We start from the raw sequence: 19,548 nt of genomic DNA on the forward strand, positions 1-19,548 counted from the left end.
TATTACAATTGAAGCACACAATTTTCTTTGGTGTGGCTTTGGCCTTCACGTGGAACCTAGACATATAGCTGGAATCATTGGCCTTTGCATTTCTGGTTGGAGATTGTCTCCTTTCCACACACTCTTCTCTCAGATGGGCAGTCATTTTTCTTAAAGTTAAGTCTGTCTTCCCATCCATAAGAGTTGCAAAAGTCTCAAACTTAGGTCCTAGTGATCCCAGGAAATAACAAACTTTCTGTTCTTCCTGCATTGGGTATTCTGTGAGTTCTAGTTTTTCAATAATTGTCAAGAATTCAGTCACATGCCTGTTACAGTCCGTTTTGGATACGAGTTTCAACTTAAGTAAGTCTCTTACCCAGGCACGGTGAGAGCGTTTACTTGCAAATCCATATGACAATTCCAAATTCTCAAGGATCTGGGCTGCAGTATTACCCTTCTTAACGTGGACCATCTGCACATCCGAAATGCTGCTCAGAATTATAGCCACTGCTAACTTATTCTGCTTCTCCCATGTCTTGATTAAAGCTTTAGCTTCTTCAGTAGTGCCAGTAGGCTTTTCCTCTTCGATACAATTCAAGATTTCCTTAACATCAAATATGGCCCCTAGGCGCTTTTTCCATTGGATAAAATTGTTCTCTGTGAGTCTGGGTAGCTTGAGGCTTCCCTCATCAATGTGATTCTGATTGGCCATCTCAGAAATCAAAATTTGAAAAATGTGCAAAATTCAAAAATTAAAATTTAAGTCTCCAATGAAAATTTTAAGATCTTCCCTGCCTAGCTACTGCTCTGCGAGGGAAAGGTGGGGGTTAATTCCTTTCACAATGGAGACAATGGAAGTCACCATGTGCTCACCAGGAAATACAAAAAAAAATGTCTGTTTTGAATCTTTCTTAAGAAAATGCAGCGACATCCACTAAAATATTTCAAATTTCGTCTCTGCTGGGCCCATAACCCTTTGAAGGAATGGCTTTTGATACTAAGAGAGGATATATTATTTAGTTACCGTCCTCTCTTGGTCACGTGAGTGAGATTAGCAGAGTACCATCCTTTGCAGCATAGACTTGGAAGCAAGACAAGGTTGGTTTAACCTTCTGGAAAACAACAATCCAGGATGCTTTTAGGCAAACCGGATTTTCCTGGTATTGCCCCTTTTATCCCTCTTAAAATAACAATCACAGTTTTGTGAAGAAGTAATATTTACTCACATAACCTAGGCTTCAAAACAGCAGTTGCAGTAGTAAAGTCAAGGCAGATTTAAAGTACTAAGTTACTAAAGTAGAATATCTAGGCCCAAAATGGAGTCTGAGCTGCAGCTACAGCCAGCGAGGGACTTGGGGAATGCCCAGGGACCCCCCAGTTAGGCCCAGGAGGGGGAGCAGAGGCAGCCCTGGGGATCCGGACCCCCTTGCGATCCCAGTGGGGGGTCCTTGCCGGAAAAGCTGGAGAGATGATCTGCTCCAGGAGGGCCATTCCAGCTCTGCACTCAGGGAGGGTCTTGCCAGCCCCAGCGGTGCCCCCTTCTCGGTGCAGGATGGCGTCCCCAGACAGGGAGGGCAGGGAAGGGAGGGCAGGGAGGGGCTTACCCCACTGGACAGTGACAGGGTCCTCCAGGCTGGCGTGCCCCACCTGGCAAGCGTAGACGTCCCCCCGCTCGGGCCGGGTCTCCAGCATCACCTGGCGCTGGTAGGTCCAGTCTCCGTTCTGCAGCTCCTCCCCGAAGGCCACGCCCTCCTTCTCCGGCCGCCCGTTCTTCAGCCACCGGATGTCGATCTCCAGGGGGTAAAAGCCCGTCGCGGTGCAGAGGAGGATGGTGTTGGGGGACGCGGGGTCCACCTTGGTGGGGGAGATGGTGACGGTGGGGTTGGCTGGGGGGTGAGGAGGAGGAGGAGGAGGGACGTGGGAGAATCAGCAGGGCCTGGAACGGAAGACCAAAGGCAGGAAGGATTTTAATTTTTAATTAGGAAATAATTTAATTTAATTTTAATTTAGGAAGGCAGGTGGGTGGGCGGGCAGCTCAGGCCAAGACCCCTTTTTGGTCTTAAAACTGTTCTGTGTTTTAAGTCACCTTTCAAAGAGTTTTATTTGGAGGGATGGAGAAAAACCTCTCCTGTCCACTTTCCTTTTTTGCAGTCTGTACTGTCCACTGTGGAAACTGATAAGTTTGATTCTGGATGATATGAGAATTAAGCAGATTTGGGCCTGGCTCGAAAAGGCCATCAGGGGTCCAACTTTCTGATGCCAGCTTCTTCCCAGGATGATGTCAGGGAGGGTGGAAGGGACCCTGGGGGGGGGGTGTCTTCGGGAAGGGGAAGATCATGCAGATCCCACGATCACAGCAGAGCCTTGGAGAGGATCCCTCTTGATCTCCTCCCTCACCAAAGTGGCACAACTCTTGGGTGGATTTACGGAGGCCTGAATGGGCCCCCCAAGAGGGTCCTTAAGGGCTTCCCTCCAGCTCAGAGTAGTTTGTTAGCAACGTTTTTGAGTGAGATGGGCGGTGACGAAATTTGAAATACAAAGAAATTATAAAGAAAATATTAAATAAATAAAAATGTTTCTTATGGTTGAGGGGTTTTTTTTAGTAAATGTTTAATTATATAATGCTTAAGAACATTAAATTTTTAAATGTTTTGGTTATTTGTAATTAGAACCTGGGATCTAGTCTGGTTGCCACTCTGACAAATAATACATTTGTAGGGTTTTTTTTCATGATAAGCACATTTTTATCTTGGAGCATTAAGTATCTTTATAGAATAGCTAAAAGAATGCAGTTTTTTTACAAACTGATATTCATGACTTTTTTTTTACTAGAAATGCAAATTCTTCTGTATGGGAAAATACATTTAATGACAAAATGGATGGAGCAGATTTAAACCAGTGGAAATTCAAAAGCTGCAATTTGGCAATTTTAGTGAAAACATCTTCAAAATTTATAGATTAATTTCAGTAATTAAATAAGGAGATAATCAGATGGCATGAATAATTGTTATGGCCCAACCCAAAATAAACCTATTTACAAAACTGTCTTGCAAACATTTTGGGGTAATAATTGGATCAGGTGGGAGTTGCTGGGCAGGGCCTTTAATTCAGTTCTGGATCCACCATTGGATCGGAGCAATTTTTTTTAAGAGCCCCCAGATATACAACATCCTCCCTATTTAATTTAATAGACATATGAAGCCCTCTTAATTTAAAACAACAAAAATACGCATTTTATCTCCCCACATCACACATGTTCAAGATTTATTTTTTAATACCAAGTTTGATGGTTACTGTAAGTAAAAAAAAATGCAATGGTGGTTTACTTTTTATTTCTAATCAAGCACCTGTAGAACTGATGTTGATTTTGGATAAAATTATTGCAATTAGCGAGAGATGGGAAGTTGATGCTGCTTTCTTGAGGTTCATTGAACAACAAACGTTTAAGACACAGACATGATTTTTCCCAAATAAATAGAGGGTCAGTTGATGTTGGGGACAGGGCTTCCGGTAGGGAAGTAATGGCGGAAGAACAGTCTTAGCGAATCTCCATGCTAGACTGACTGCGTGGTGATTACCTGATGGCTCAGGCAAGATTTTGAGCCCCGAAGCATTCCCCGGAGAAGGAGAATCCACAGAACTGCTCCACGTGTCTTCTGAATAGCTGTAACTTGCCGGAGGATCTCAATTGGTGGTGAGCGACCAGCTGGGAAGCAGGAGAACCATCCTGTTGAAGCTGCGTCTGAAGCCTCTTAAAGAGACATTATTCCAACCACCCCATTTCTAAATCACCTTAGTTATATTTCAGTTATATAAATTCAAGAGGCTATCTCCAGTATAGAAATACTTTTTCTCTTGGCTATTTTTCCATTATTTTCTGGGATTTTTCTTTATGATATTTTTAACTGCTTTAAAGGATTAACCTTCGAGCAAGGAGTCTGAAAGTTAAAGTGTTTCAAACATTTTTCTAAAAGCAAATTAATGTGATTATTTTCCTATTTTTCATTGCTTGAGGATTAAGGATATTATTTTTTAATTATAAGATTTTAGAAGATTTGGGATGTTATTTTTAGAGCCGCTGCAGGAAAATATTTTTGTGGTTATTTTTTTAAAGTTTTGATTGGCTAATGTTTCTAAACATTGATAGAAGATTCTCAAGTTTCCTTGGACTTCCTGATTGGATAATTTGTAACTTTCACTCCTCCCCTTGTAAATTACATTTTTTCTGTCTTTCCCTCTCAATGTAATTGGCATTGTTGGGCACTTGTTAGTTGCCGTCAAGTCGTTTATGACTCGCATTTGTTTATTCGTTCAGTTGCTTCCGACTCTTCGTGACTTCATGGACCAGCCCACGCCAGAGCTTCCTGTCGGTTGTCACCACTCCCAGCTCCCCCAGGGACGAGTCCGTCACCTCTAGAATATCATCCATCCACCTTGTCCTTGGTCGGCCCCTCTTCCTTTTGCCCTCCACTCTCCCTAGCATCAGCATCTTCTCCAGGCTGTCCTGTCTTCTCATTATGTGGCCAAAGTATTTCAGTTTTGCCTTTAATATTCCCTCAAGTGAGCAGTCTGGCTTGATTTCCTGGAGGATGGACTGGTTTGATCTTCTTGCAGTCCAAGGCACTCTCAGAATTTTCCTCCAACACCACAGTTCAAAAGCATCGATCTTCCTTCTCTCAGCCTTCCTTATGGTCCAGCTCTCGCAGCCATATGTTACTACGGGGAACACCATTGCTTTAACTATGCGGACCTTTGTTGTCAGTGTGATGTCTCTGCTCTTGACTATTTTGTCAAGATTTGTCATTGCTCTCCTCCCAAGGATTAAACATCTTCTGATTTCCTGGATCTGGCTGGTTTCTCTGGACTGGAGACTTGGAGCAAGGCTGGGAACTCAGAGCAAGACTAGACTCAGCTGGAAGCCCCAGACTGGGCTGGATTCTTTGGACTGACAACTTGGAACAAGACTGGACCTGGCTAGTAGCCCCAGACTAGGCTGGTTTCTCTGGACTGGAGACTTGGAACAAGGCTGGAAACTTGGAGTAAGACTGGACTCAACTGGAATCCCCGAACTGGGCTGGAAACCAGATCCTGAACAAGATAGGTGTGAAATACCTGAACCTGGCTGAGCACACGATGCACGGCTGGGCAAAACCGAAGGCGCACAACAACACTGGAATTTTAAGGTATGAAGAAGCTGCTTGGAAGATTGCAGAGTCTTGAAGCTGGAAGCAAGACTGAGGCTGCTGGGCTTGGCAAGCAAGGGAGCCTCGATGGCAGCAGAAGCAGGATTCAAGTCCTCTTCAAGGCGGAGCAAGGGCACTGATTCCTCTTTGGCAACCTCTGATGCAGGTAGGGACTCTTCCGTAGAAGCTGCAGGCTTGGAGGGTTGGTTGTCTCCGGCAGCTCGCTCTCCACGCGGCTGCCTTTTATCCCGATCCTTGGCGTACTTAGACCCTCCTGTATCCAATCGGGCTGCCTTTTCTTTTGCGTGCTTTTCAGCCCATTGTTGGCGCGCGCTGATTGGTGGATTCAAATCCTCCCCTGAATCTTGACCAATTAGTGCTTTGGACTCTTCCCGCGCTGCTGACTCATGCAGGAGTTTTGTTTTCCCGGTTTCCCTAACCCTAACCATTTTCCCTAACCCTAACCCTAACCCAATTATTTTCTGTCATGTTATCTAACCTCATCGTAAAATGTGTCCTTCAGATTTGTGCCCCCTTTTGTGCCCCATCCCATAAGTATGAATAACTTTATTGATTAGTCAAATGACCATATCAGAAAGTTGGGCATCAGCCACTATAAGATATAAAATATAAAATATGATACCATAAAACAGCTAAAATACAGTAAAATTAGATAAAATATACTATGGTGAGATAAAATACAATAAAATACAGTTGGGTAAAATAAAGATAAAACTGTAAGATAAAAATGCAAGATATAATAAAAAGAGTAATAAAATCCAGAAACAATGTGAGTTTAGATGAATTCATCACCTTTACATGCCACCCCAATGCGTTCTATAAATTGCGTTCTCAGCTGGACAGCCCTAACTATAAACTTAACAGTTCTATTGACCACATACGTATTTGTGCCCTGGAGGAAGTAACATAGTCGGTTGTTGCGGTCCCAGTATGTGGCTCTGTCAAGTAGTGTCTGGAGGTACTGAGCCCTTGCTGGGGCACTTAGTTGGCAGTTAAATGGGACATGTGCAATGTCTTCTACTTCGGGTGCTCCACAAACACATGTCCGCTCAAGGTAAGGCACTTGGTGGAATTGTCCGTATTTGACCATAGAATCTAGTTGCTCAAATCTTGCTCTAGAAAAAGCTATCCTATGGTATTGAGTCAGACCCATTGTCAAGTATTTTTCTATTTGAAAGGACAGTTTATTCTTGGCCAGCCATTTCGAAGCCCTATTGTGTGCAAGTGACTCAATGTCTGTTTGGACATTAACATCCAAGACTCTTTGTTTGAATTTTGCCTTGGCTGGTCTCCGGCTGAAAGTAAGTATTGTGATGAAAAGCCGAGGAATGTGCTGGTTTGGAGGAGTTGATTGATCCACATGGTGGGTTGAGGTGTGCCCATCTGTTCTTCAAGGCACATTGTGGGTAGTCTATCAGGTTCCATTGGGAGAATCCTCCACCCGTAGTTGAAGACTTTGGTTACTGATAGACTGTGAATGGAATGGGTGCCTGTTGCAGCTCTTACTGCTGCTGCAGGTGTATTCCTGTCGGTCCCCAGAATAGTTCTTAAGAAGCGTGCTTGATTTTGTTCGAGTAAGGAGGCCTTTGATAGGCCCCACAGTTCGGCACCATATGTTAGCACGGGTACAACTTTTGCCTTGTGGACCTTCAGAATGGAGAGCAGAGAGCAAGGGTGGTTGTAGCTGAGTAGTTTAATTAGCATTTTAGGACTTGCTGTGGCCTTTGCAGAACTTGGCTTGTAATGATTAACCCAAGGCCCTGTGTCTGTAAAAACCACTCCTAAATATGAGATAGCGTCTATTTCCCCATCCAAGTGCCAGTTGTATTTGGCCCATCTTTTCCCAAAACCCACCACTTTGGATTTGGACTTGTTAATATTCAAAAAGTTTGTGGCGCAGTAAGCACCACATTTCCCCATCAATCTTCTCAGGCCTACTTGGGAATGTGCTGTGGTGGTCTCTCATGAAGAATGTAGGAAGAATGCACAGACACAACTTCCTCGGGATGAGAGCCCCGATTCAAGCCGTAAGCTCTCTTTTATTTTCCCCCAGCTAAGCAAGTACACTAAAACAGTAATTCACATAGCAGAAGGCTGATTGGTCTAACTAGCAATGCATACCTCATGTAACCCCCCTGATAGCCTCCTGGCACAGCTCAGGTTACAGCTCGTGTTGCCTTGTGAGGAAAGTTTTTGCTACGACCTTATCCACTATGGAAGTTCAAGGAAGGTTCAATGTAAATAAACACCTTGCACAGCTGTCGTGGTTTGCCAGCCAACAGCATAGCATGCAATGCTCTCTACATCTCCTCCTTTTTATTTTTCAGTTATAGCAAGCCATTTCCTGTTGTGATAAAGGCTGATATGCAGGAGAGTAACGCCGAGGGCACACGGAAGATATGAGAGGGAAACAATAAATGCAACAGCAATTAATACAAATAAGACATTGGTATAGTGATGTTAAACACATGAGTACATGATGAATAAATGCCAAGGTTAATACTGTTAGGGTTAATATACTGCCAACAAAATGTGGCAAGTGTCTGAAATCTAGAGGCTAAATGAACTATGGTCACATTATCTGGGCAGCAGTGCGAATACCTGGCACAAAGGTTTGGTTGTGCCAGTGGGTTACAAAGAGAGGAACTGCCACCAGAGGAAGTCCAGCGTGGCCATAGGCAGGGGCGTGCAACCAACCCCAACAGTCCGTTTTCTGTAGAGTGCGAGAGAGTGATTGTAGATCCTGAATGTATGTATTCGGAGTCCAGGATCCATGCTGAGGTGAGGCTAGAGTAAATGAAAACAAACTACACAAACAAATACATAAAATGGTAATAAAAGAGTTGGCATTCAAACAAGCAATAATGGCAACAATGAAATTGTCCTCTGATCTAGGGAGATTGTTCTTTTGCAGCAGTTGATTTGCTTGCATTCCCAGAGCCTTGATCTGTCCCCAGTTCAGACGGTGCTGTTGTTGGCGTGGCACTCGAGCCTTGGTGGTGGTGGCTCCCGTGGTGGAGTTGGTTTGCAGCATCTGTCCGAACTGTGGAATCGGATTCCTCAGTTCCTGATGCCATTCCGCCATGATATGGTTTAACACAACGTCCAGGAACCCACAATGGACCTGTGGGAAGAAGCAGAGCAGCATATCCCCTTCCCCAGGTCAATAAGGGAACAGGGCCTTTCCAGGTAGGGTCAGGAAGTTGCTTATAATATACCAAAGGCTTTGGTAACGTGACTTGAGATCCAAAATGACGTTGAACAGCAGTGTCAGAATTTGAAGAAAGATTTAGATGATTGAGTGTAAAAAGAACCTGATTCAGCCATTGCTGAATATTTGGCAATGAGGGTAATACTCCCCCATTTTGTGTTTTGTGTTTGTCCAGGGAGGACTTTAAAGTCTTATTGGCTCGTTCAACAATAGCTTGGCCAGTGGAATTATAAGGAATGCCAAAAAGGTGAGAAACAGACCATTGCTGACAAAAGGAGGCGAAGCCAGAGCTGCAATACGCAGCCCCATTATCAGTTTTTAAAACTGAGGGCTTGCCCATGACAGCAAAGGAGCGAACACAGTGATTAATAACATGTTTTGTGGCCTCTCCACGTTGTGGAGTGGCAAAAATATAGCCAGAGAAGGTATCAATGGTAACATGTAAATACTTCCATGAAGAAAAGGAGGGATATTGAGTCACATCCATTTGCCAAATCTGATTGGCTTTCAAGCCACGGGGATTGACTCCCATGGATGGAGCAGACACGTGTTGAGAACAAGCGTCACACTGTTGAACAATGGCTTTAGCTTGTGATAAAGGCAAATTAAATTGTCGAGCCAAAGCTCGGGTGTTTTGGTGAAATTGACTGTGACTTTCCCAGGGGGAAGCAGAAAACAACAGCTGGATAGAAGGATGACAGGCTGCATCGGCGATCTGGTTACCAAGTGAAATCTGTCCAGGGAAAGGCTGATGACTTCGAATATGAGCAACATAGAGAGGATGTCTGCGGTTATGCAAAACATCCTGTAGAGTGAGAAGAAGTGACAACAAATTTTCATCGAGAGAAGGAGAAACATATGCACCAGGAAGAGAACAAACAATTTGAGAAACATAGAGGCTATCAGAGATAACATTGAGAGGCTGGGAGGGAAAAAGTTGAAGGCCATAAATCATAGCAGCAAGTTCAGAGCGCTGTGCAGAGGTTTGAGGAGGGGTGATTTTTGTGTGCCACTGTGTGCCTGTTTGCCACGCCACCGCCCCCCAAACCTTGCCCCCATCAACAAACAAAGTCAAAGCATTAGACAAAGGAGAAGAAGAGATTATAGAATGAAAGATAAGAGGAAGTTGTGAGACAGCCAATAGACGAGGGTCAGCTGATAAGTGATAGGTGACAGTGCCAACATAATCAGTCAAAGCAATTTGCAAGTCAGAAGACTCGGAGAAAAAAATTTCCCATTCCCACAGTGGGATGGGAACAATAATTGGAATCAAATCCAACCCAATTAGTGCTCGGCTGCGAGAGCGTCCTTTGAGGATCAAAGTAGCAAACAAAGAAGCCAGAGGAGTGATAGTACGGTGAGGACTGTGCAGGAGGTGCAGCCATTCAAGAATGAAAACAAAAGGTTTAGAGTTGGATTTATAAAAAGCAACTGGCAAAAGACCGCAGTAGGAAGCTTGCCAGTTGATAAAACAACCAATGTAAAAGGAATGTTATCTTGACAGCGATCTACCCACTGTTGGCCAAGGCTGTCTTGAATATTCTGTAAAACCTGAAGTTGTTCCTTCGATAGGGTAATTAAGTCTGTGGGGTCTTTGCCACCTTTTAAGGCAGCAAACAAGGGGCTCATGGCCGCTGTTGTTTGGCCAATATAAGGACGGAGCCAATTTATTGCCCCTAAAAGCTGCTGCAGCTTAACATACGAAATGGGAGATTGAATCTCCAAAGATGGGAGTTGGGGGTGAGAATAGGTTTGCATCAGCTTATGGCCAAGATATAAAAAAGGCTCAGAGGACTGAATTTTCTCTGATGCAATTACAAGACCATATTCTCCTAGGCATGTCTGTAAATCATGCAACCATGACGGTGGAAGAGAAGGACCTGCAATTAAAATGCCATCCATATAATGGTAAACTAATAATTTTGGATATTGGAGCCGAAAAGGTTCTAAAGCAGTAGCAACATAAATTTGACACAAGGTGGGGCTATTGAGCATCCCTTGAGGCAAAACTTTCCACTGATATGTTGCGTGGGCCGGTCAGCATTCAAAACTGGCACAGTGAAAGCAAACAACATTTTGTCTTTTGGATAAAGAGGAATAGTAAAAAAACAGTCCTTTAAATCAATAATTCTTAATTCATAAGTTCTGGGGATTAAGTTAGGGTTAGGCATCCCACATTGTAAGGCGCCCATAGGCATGATGAGAGCATTAATAGCACGCAGATCGTGCAACATACGCCATTTGCCTGATTTCTTTTTAATGACAAAAACTGGTGTATTAAAAGGACTGGTTGTTGGCTCAAGATGGCCAGCTTGTAATTGTTCTTAAACCAACATGTGTAAAGCAGTGAATTTGCATTTTGGGCAAGGGTTTTTTGGCTTAAAACGAATATTACTGGTCCCTCTGACAACATTTGCTCCTCCCCCCGGTGCCCTGCATTGTGCTTTAAAGTGTCCTGGCTTCCCACAATTGAAACAATTACCAGTAGGCTTGCCAAGGCGTCCTTTGTGCAGAGCCATTGCTAAAGTCCCCATCTGCCAGGCATTAGTCCCTACCTCCAAGCAAGCTTTTAACATGTCAGCCAGAGAATACTCTGGTCGAGAAATGATAGACTGTAAAGCCTTTTTACAATCAGAAACACTCTTCCTGACTTCTCTCAAAATAGCATAAGGCAGAGGAGCCCACTCATACTGAATTTGTCCTGCATTGTCTTGAGTTTCAGAAACAGGGAAGGCGTTTAAACCTTCCAATAACTCTTCTCCTGATAAGGTTCCAGCATGCATGGACGCTTCAAACCCAGTTCTAACAGCTCCTTTGTACATCGCTTCCTCCTGTGATTCTACAGGTGCCACAACAGGCTGAATTGAAGGAGCAGGCAGTGTCACTTGAGGACCCGGGGTTGTTAATTGGGGTCCCTGAGTTGGTTTTAAAAGATATGGCGGGGGGGCGCTTGGAGGCGGCAACAAAGAAGCGGTGGTATTAGCATTAAATGCCTGAGCATGATACTCAGTCGCCTCCTTAATCTTCTTCCACAATGCTAACAGAGACATAGGAGCTCGAGCACCCTCATGCAATTCCTTCCCTATTCTTATCCAATCTTCAAGTTCCAATGATCCCTGTTCTGGATACCAGGGACATCGACTATATACAGTTTTTAAAAGTCCCTCAATTGTCTTTAAGTCTGTATCATAAGGCTTTCCTGTTGCTTTAATAAACGTATTCCTTAGCAGACATTTCAGTTCTTTGGCATGAACTTTCTGCCCTACTGAAAGTTCACTCCCCATACTCACGAAAGGGAACTGAAGCCGTCCTGCGATTCAGTTGAGGTGCACCATAGCTATTCCAGCTGGTGAGTAAAGGGTTGCAAGGAATCACGTCGGGGGGGTCACCACTTGTGGTGGTCTCTCATGAAGGATACACACGCTGCAAGTTTTCTCGGGATGAGAGCTTGTGGTCTCTCATGAAGAATGTAGGAAGAATGCACAGACACAACTTCCTCAGGATGAGAGCTTGTGGTGGTCTCTCATGAAGAATATACAGGACACATAGTTTCTTGGGATGAGAGCCCCGATTCAAGCCGTAAGCTCTCTATTATTATTCCCCCAGCTAAGCAAGTACACTAAAACCGTAATTCACATAGCAGAAGGCTGATTGGTCTAAATAGCAATGCACACCTCAGGTAACCCCCCTGATAGCCTCCTGGCACAGCTCAGGTTACAGCTTGTGTTGCCTTGTGAGGAAAGTTTTTGCTACAACCGTATCCACTATGGAAGTTCAAGGAAGGTTCAATGTAAATAAACATCTTGCACAGCTGTCGTGGTTTGCCAGCCAGCAGCATAGCATGCAATGCTCTCTACAATGTGCCATCAAAACCAGGTCATCTGCGTACAGGAGGATATTGATATGTCTGTTGAGGATCTTTGGCCGTAGAACGGAGGAATCCTGGGATGTCGTTAACATAGAGATTAAACAACATCGGGGCCAAGATACATCCTTGTCTGACACCTTTGTGGGTGGGTATGCTCTGTGTAAGAGAGCCATTGACCCCGGTACGGACTTTCAGGCGTCTATTTGTGTAGAGGGCCTTTATCAAGTATAAAAGTCTGGGTTCCATGTTTAACCTGGCCAGCTTTTTCCATAAGATATCTCTATCTATGGAGTCAAATGCTGCGCTAAGATCAATAAAAGATGTAGACAGGTGCCCTCCATCAGTTGTATATTTAGTGATAAGATGGTGTAAAATGAAGCAATTTATTGTGGAGTGCCCATGTCTAAACCCAACCTGCTTTTCCACTAGTATATTTTTCTCGATTGCCCAGTCCTCTATTTTTCTCAGAAGTTGTTCTGCATACATCTTAGCAGTTACATCAATAAGGCTTATGGGTCTGTAATTTTTAGGGGCTTCCTTGTCTCCTTTTTTGTGTATGGGAACTATGATGGAGAGTTCCCATCCTGTTGGAATATGGCTGGTGTTGTCTGTGTATGTAAACAGTCCTGCCAATAGTGGGGCCCACCAGTCAGTGTGTGTCCTGAAAAGTTCTGGTGGTAGGAAGTCTTCTCCAGGTGGCTTATTGGGTTTCAGTGAGTGGATGATGTGTTTGATTTCTGTCACTATCACTGGTAGCCAAGGAGGAAGATTATCAAGGGTCAGAGGCTCAGTGGTCATCTTCTCTGGATAGTCCTGCTTGGAGCTGGCAAATAGGGTAGTGTAGAAACCCTCCCAGACTGAAGCTGAAATGGGGATATCAAGTAGGAGCTTATGCTCCTTCAACATGCCAGATACGATACTCCAAAATATGACTGGGTTAGACCCTTTTGCTGACTCTTCTAGCTCAGACCAAGCTTTAGCTGTATATGTATATTGGGGGAGATGGGCGGTGATATAAATTTAATAAAATAAATAAATAAATAAATATTGAGCCTTCTTATTGACTGTTAGTTTCTTATAATTACACCTGAGCTTTAACCTCTTGGCCTGGTTGTTTGGGGTGGGGTTTCTTTGAACCAGATGCATGGCTGCTCTTAGGGTCTTTCTTGAGCGAGAGCAATCAAGGTCGAACCAGTTAGATCTTATGGGCTGTCGGTTCCTAACCGGCAATTTGTCTATTAAGAAGTTTCTTAATGTGCTGCACAAATTGGCATATCCAGTAAGGTTTCTGTCTGGGTCTTGAGTAGATGTAACAACCATTTTCACCCAAGACTGGGCCCTCTCGGATATCATAAAATTGGAAATTGCCTTAGTATCCACCTTGGACCATTTAAGCCTCCTGTCTTGCCTCACTTCAAGGTTAGCAAGTATCCTCTTGTCGTGTGTCATTGATAATCGTAAATCGGAATTGCCGTAGAATTTAACCGCAGTTGGTTGATGATCGCTGTCCTCCCTCACGTGAACTTGAATGTCTGAGAATATGTTCGTTTTGTCTGTTGAGACACATATGTAATCCAAGACACTGCTAGCATTCCCAGCATGGAAGGGAAAGGGATAGGTGAAGCAGCTGCCTTTGCCTCCTAGGATGTGAAGGGTGCACGTATCTGTCAGAGAGATCAGTCTGGAGCCAGCCATGTTCCTTTTAGAGTCTCTGGAGTGCCAGGGTGGGTCGTTTGTTAAGTAGCTCTCAGGTATGATGCCCAAGTGCACGTAATGATACAAAGAAGCCCCCACCCTAGCATTGAAGTCTCCCAGTAGGATCACAGGGGCTTTGGGATGTTTTATGACTGTCTTTTCTAATTGCACCCAAATGTCAGAAGAAAAACGAGGAGGAGTATGGTGGTATGTATGCATTTAGCAGCACAACTTCAGATGATTTGTATTTGAATTGGATAGCTAGGAGATAGAAGGGGTCTTCTCTGAGGACCAATTGCTGCCCTTGCCAGCCCAGCTCTGCCTTAGCAAGTACGCACAATCCCCCTGAGGCCCGCTGTAACGGTTGCCTAATCCCAAATACTCAGTCTCACAAGCTCGGGCTTAAAGATAACTGATTTATTAAAGGAATAGTATGCAAATACAGAGAAAGCTGAGAATGAGCAAAAGCGCGCCAAATACAAACTTAAGAGCCTTGCCTGTAAGCAAGTTCCGCCCCATCCCTCGTCGGGACGCTCCCCCTCCCAGGTGCTAGAAGCCGTTAGACGCGCCTGGGAAAGTAACCTTGAGCAGGAGCGCAAACCCAAACATACATTCCAAGCCCTCAAAACAACGGAGGGTGAAGGAATGGAAAAACCCCGGGTGAAGGAACACGGAACAGAAGAGGACATGTGAAACGTTACAATGTTAACAGCACATTGAAATGAGAACATGACATATTGCCCCCTTAAAAAAAAACTATGGAGCAGGTTTGTCAGGGTAGGCAGAGTGGAATTGAGCTACGAGTCGAGGGGAAAGGACGTCTGAAGCAGCAACCCATTCAGGATGAGGGAAATGTTTCCAGCGGACGAGGTATTGTAAAGTGGAGCGCTGGCGTCGGGAGTCGAGGATGGATGTCACCTCGAAGTGTTGCTGGTTGTCGATCATGAGTGGAGGTGGTGGAATGGGTTGTGGATGCCAGCGGTCCGACGACAGGCAGGGTTTGAGTAAACTACAATGGGAAACAGGATGTAAACGTTTAAGGTTGTGAGGCAAATCAAGTTTAAACGTAACAGGGTTGAGTTGAGCAATAATTGGAAAAGGTCCGACAAATTTAGGGCCAAGTTTCTTAGAGGGCTGTGGGGACTTGATAAACTTAGTGGATAAGTAGACTTTATCCCCGACAGCAAAGGATGGTTCTGGGGAACGCTTTGCATCGGCATGTCGTTTATAGGTAGCCCGGGCATGGAGGAGAGCCAGTTGAATATTAGACCATGAGTCTTGTAGAGAGTCCGCCCAGTCAGTAAGGGAGGCTGGTAGCGGTTGAGGATGAGGAAGTTCAGGAATAGGAACAAACTCACGTCCAAAAACTGTTTTAAAAGGAACTTGACCAGTGGTTTGATGAACGGCATTGTTGTAAGCGACCTCAGCAAATGGGAGTAAGTCGACCCAATTGTCCTGTTGGTAGTTAACAAAAGCCCTGAGGTATTGTTCCAGTGTGGAATTAACCGCCTCTGTAGATCCGTCCGTTTCCGGATGCCAGGCGGTGGAAAGTGACTGTTTTGTACCCAAAAGTTTTAAAAATGCCCGCCAGAATTGTGACGTAAATTGTGTGCCTCTGTCACTCACCAAACGGGCGGGGATACCGTGGAGGCGGTACACGTGGGTGAGGAAGAGGCGTGCCAGCTGTTGTGCGGTGGGGATAGACGCGCATGGGATAAAGTGGGCTTGTTTGGAGAAAAAGTCTTTGACCACCCAAATGACAGTTTTGCGTTGACTAGGGGGTAGATCAACGATAAAGTCCATGGAAATGTCCTGCCAAGGGACAGATGGGGTGGCAACGGGTTGAAGGAGACCTTGGGGTTTGCCTGGTTTGCGCTTTATCGCCGCACATACAGGGCACGCAGTCACATATGCCTTCAGGTCTTTGAGTAAAGTTGGCCACCAGAATTGTCGGCGCACAAGGTGCAAAGTTTTTACGTAGCCAAAATGTCCAGCCAGCTTGTCATCGTGGCAGCGCTGGAGTATGGTTTTTCTCATAGCATCGGGTACATAAAGGCGATCGTTGCGCCAGGCAAGATCGTCGGTGAAAGTTAAAATGTGTCTATTGGTTTGCAACCAAGTATCTGTTTTAAGGTGGGAAAGCAACTGTTGTTGCAAATCGGAGGGAATTGACAAGTGCGGTGAGCGGCTGGAAGGCAGAGCGGCTGGAGGTTGCGTTGATTGCGCTCGGGTCTGGCTGCGAGTCACTGCTGCCAAACTTAATTGTTTGTCGGTCCAGACGGTGCCTTGGACCGTTGGCCCTGGGCCAGCATCTTGGGGTCTGCGGGAGAGTGCATCAGCTAAAAAGTTTTTCTTGCCTGGTATAAATTTAAGGGTGAAGTCGAAGCGGCTGAAAAACTCAGCCCAGCGCAGCTGTTTGGGACTGAGTTTTCGACTGGTGCTTAGAGCTTCCAGATTTTTATGGTCGGTCCAGACTTCAAAAGGGCTTGAAGTGCCTTCCAATAGGTGTCGCCATGTTTCTAAAGCCGTTTTTACAGCAAAAGCCTCTTTTTCCCAAACGTGCCATCTTCTCTCCGTTTCAGTGAATTTGCGAGAGAGGTAGGCACAGGGTTTTAAGGCGCCAGATTGGTCAGATTGTAACAAAATTGCTCCTATGGAGAAATCAGAAGCATCAACTTGTACAACAAAGGGTTTAGAGGGGTTGGGATGCTGTAAAATTGGTTCTGTGGTAAATATTTGTTTGAGCGCTTCGAACGCTTGCTGACAGGCAGGAGTCCATTTAAGGAGCGCGCCTGGGTTCTTTGAACGTCGCGTATCCCCCTGTCCTTTAGTTTTTAACAGTTCAGTAAGGGGGAGGGCGATTTCAGCGAAATTTTGGGCGAATGCCCGATAGAAATTGGCGAATCCAAGGAAACTTTGTAATTGTCTCCTGGTACGGGGAGGCTCCCATGCCACAATAGCCTCTACTTTTGCAGGGTCCATTTCAATGCCCTGAGATGAAATTCGATAGCCTAGGTAATCAATTTGTGACTGGTGAAATGCACATTTTGACAGTTTTGCGTACAACTCTGCTTTTTTCAATTTAGCCAGTACCTGACGCACCAAGTGGATATGTTCTGACATGGTTTCAGTATAAATCAATACATCATCCAAATATACCAGTACCCCCTTAAATAGGTGGTCATGCAAGACCTCATTGATTAGTTGCATAAAAACTCCAGGTGCTCCGGATAAACCAAATGGTAAGACTTTGTATTGGAAAGCCCCAAGAGGACAGTTAAATGCTGTTTTCCACTCATCCCCTTCCCTTATGCGAATACGAAAATAAGCTTCTCTCAAATCCAGTTTTGAGAAAATTTTGCCTCTGGCCAGATGTGATAACATATCTTTGATCAGGGGCAAAGGATATTTATTTAATATTGAGACCGCATTGAGCCCGCGGAAATCGGTACAAAGCCTTAATGACCCATCCTTTTTTGGCCTGAATAGGACAGGGGCTCCTACCGGGGAATTAGCCGGCTCAATGAAACCCCTAGCCAGGTTTTTGTCAATGAACTCCCTTAGCGTAGTGAGCTCTTTGGGAGACATGGGGTATATTTTTGGGTGAGGCAATTTTACATTTGGTAAAAACTCAATGGCACAGTCCATTTTTCGGTGGGGTGGCAAGCGATCCGCTTCCTTTTCCCCAAATACCTCCGCAAAATCCTGATACTGATTGGGTAGTCCCTCAAGAGGTTGAAGCGTTTGCACATTAGTATACGCTACCCCTCCACCCTCCATGTCTTCAAGTAGGTCCTTTTCGGGTACTTTGTAAAATCCATCTGCAAAAGTCACAGTTCTATGCAGCCAGTTGATAAAAGGGTTCTGCTGTACAAACCAAGGCATCCCCAAGATTACCAGAGGACCCCCCACTGGAGCTACCACAAATGGCAGCTTTTCTTGGTGGGAGTCCATCTGCAAGGCGACCAGTCCCGTGGAATGATTGACTGCTTTCCCTCCCGCCATAGTTCCATCCAATTGGGTGAAAATCATAGGTCTTGGCAAAGGGAACGTGGGCAGTTCCAGAGCCGCTACGACATCAGGGTGCATAAGGGAACGGGAGCAACCCGAGTCTAGCATGGCCCACACTTCCACAGTTTTGGTTTTTGAGCTCAGTTTAACTTTAACAGTCAGTGTGGGGAAATTTCCACTCACCGAATCGTGGTTACGCCCGGTTTCTTCCACCTGCCCTAGGGCGCCCTTCAGGGCAGGTGGTAGGCTTTTCCCGCCGGCTGCTCGAATTGCAACTCTTCTTCCTCTTCTCCGAAGGGTAGTTCTGGGGGGTCCAGTTCCGCGACGGCTGCTTTCAGTTTCCGCGGTGGAGCAGGAGCAGGCGACTTTACCGTGGGTTTCGTCTGTCGTTCCTCTGGGCGGCGTCTCGGGCACGACGTGGCTCGATGCCCTTCTTTCCCACATCTGAGGCACTGACCCTTGGAGAACCGTCGCTCCCTCTCCTCTTCCCAGGTTTTCGGTTTGGGGCGGCTGGCAAGTCCAGATGTGCGCGCTCCTCTAGCAAGACGCGTTTGTCTAAGCTCTTTGGTATGGGCATAGGTTTGTAGGGCATTTTCTGCACTGCCCGCCAACTGAATCCACCCATATAGTGTTTTGGGATCATCTCTTCCTAGTGCCCATCGAAGGATTTCGGGTTCTAGCCCCTGTTTGAACAATTCAATTATTGTTGGCTCAGACCAGTCTTCCACTTTTCCTGCCAAAGCTTTAAATTCCAACGCATATTTGGTAACTGAGAGGGACCCTTGGTAGAGTTTCCGCAGGTCATTTTTAGCTGTTTCTTGAGCTAGGGGGTCTTCGAAATGCTGTTTAAGTGCCCACAAAAAGTCATCGAAGTCCTCTAACTCAGTTGCCTCAGCCTGGCATAGTTGCACATACCAATCCGCTGCCCTTCCTCTCAGCTTGTTGGCAATGAAATTGATCTTGCCATGTTCTGACCGAAAGTTCCGACCCCAATCTTCTATATAATGCTTGGCATTAGTGATAAAGAAGGAGAGCGTTGTGGGATCTCCATCGAATTTCACTCCAAATGGTGGGAAGGTTCTCGCCGGCTCAGCTGGCTGTGGCGGTGCCGCGAATGTCAGCGTACGCCGAGCCCCCATGGGTGGTCGATCCCTAGGAGGTCTTGCCTCTCGCTCCCCCCCTTGACGGGCTGATCGAGTCTTGCTTCTCCCCCGGGTTGATAGGGTACTGTGCCTGGGGTACTGTGACGGCTCTTCCTCCCAATCCTCCGGGGTGGGCTCTGCCTCTCTGGGTAGATCCTTAAGGATTGTCACTATTAAATCCATTTTATCCTCTAATGCCCTCATTCGGGCTGGAGTGACCGGCTCTTCCGGAGGTTGGTTGGTTACCACCACCCTCGGTGACAAGGGAACTTCGGGCTCCCAGGACAATTGTGGAGACCCCCTCCCCGGTGCTCTTTCCATAACAGTTCTATGTTCACTCCTGAGACTCTCCTGCATGGATATCAGCAGTTCGTCTAATTGGATATCTCGCAACTCCCGACGTGCTGCTCTTTGCGCTCTCGAGGTTAGCGCTGGCCG

General features: G+C 45.5%; 2 protein-coding genes across 2 annotated transcripts in view; both read right to left on the reverse strand.

Annotated features, from left to right (window-relative positions):
* The window catches only part of LOC134491980 (zinc finger and SCAN domain-containing protein 2-like), a 305,728-nt gene that overhangs the window by 84,724 nt on the left and 201,456 nt on the right, over positions 1-19,548 (reverse strand). The window lies entirely within an intron of this gene.
* The window catches only part of LOC134492005 (H-2 class II histocompatibility antigen, E-S beta chain-like), a 148,912-nt gene that overhangs the window by 30,266 nt on the left and 99,098 nt on the right, over positions 1-19,548 (reverse strand). The window contains exon 3 of the mRNA XM_063296129.1: positions 1,584-1,865. Within this exon, the coding sequence (XP_063152199.1) occupies positions 1,584-1,865 (282 nt within the window). The remainder of the gene's footprint in view (positions 1-1,583; positions 1,866-19,548) is intronic.

Source organism: Candoia aspera, chromosome 2 (genome assembly GCF_035149785.1).
Source record: "Candoia aspera isolate rCanAsp1 chromosome 2, rCanAsp1.hap2, whole genome shotgun sequence".
Taxonomy (NCBI): Eukaryota; Metazoa; Chordata; class Lepidosauria; order Squamata; family Boidae; genus Candoia; species Candoia aspera.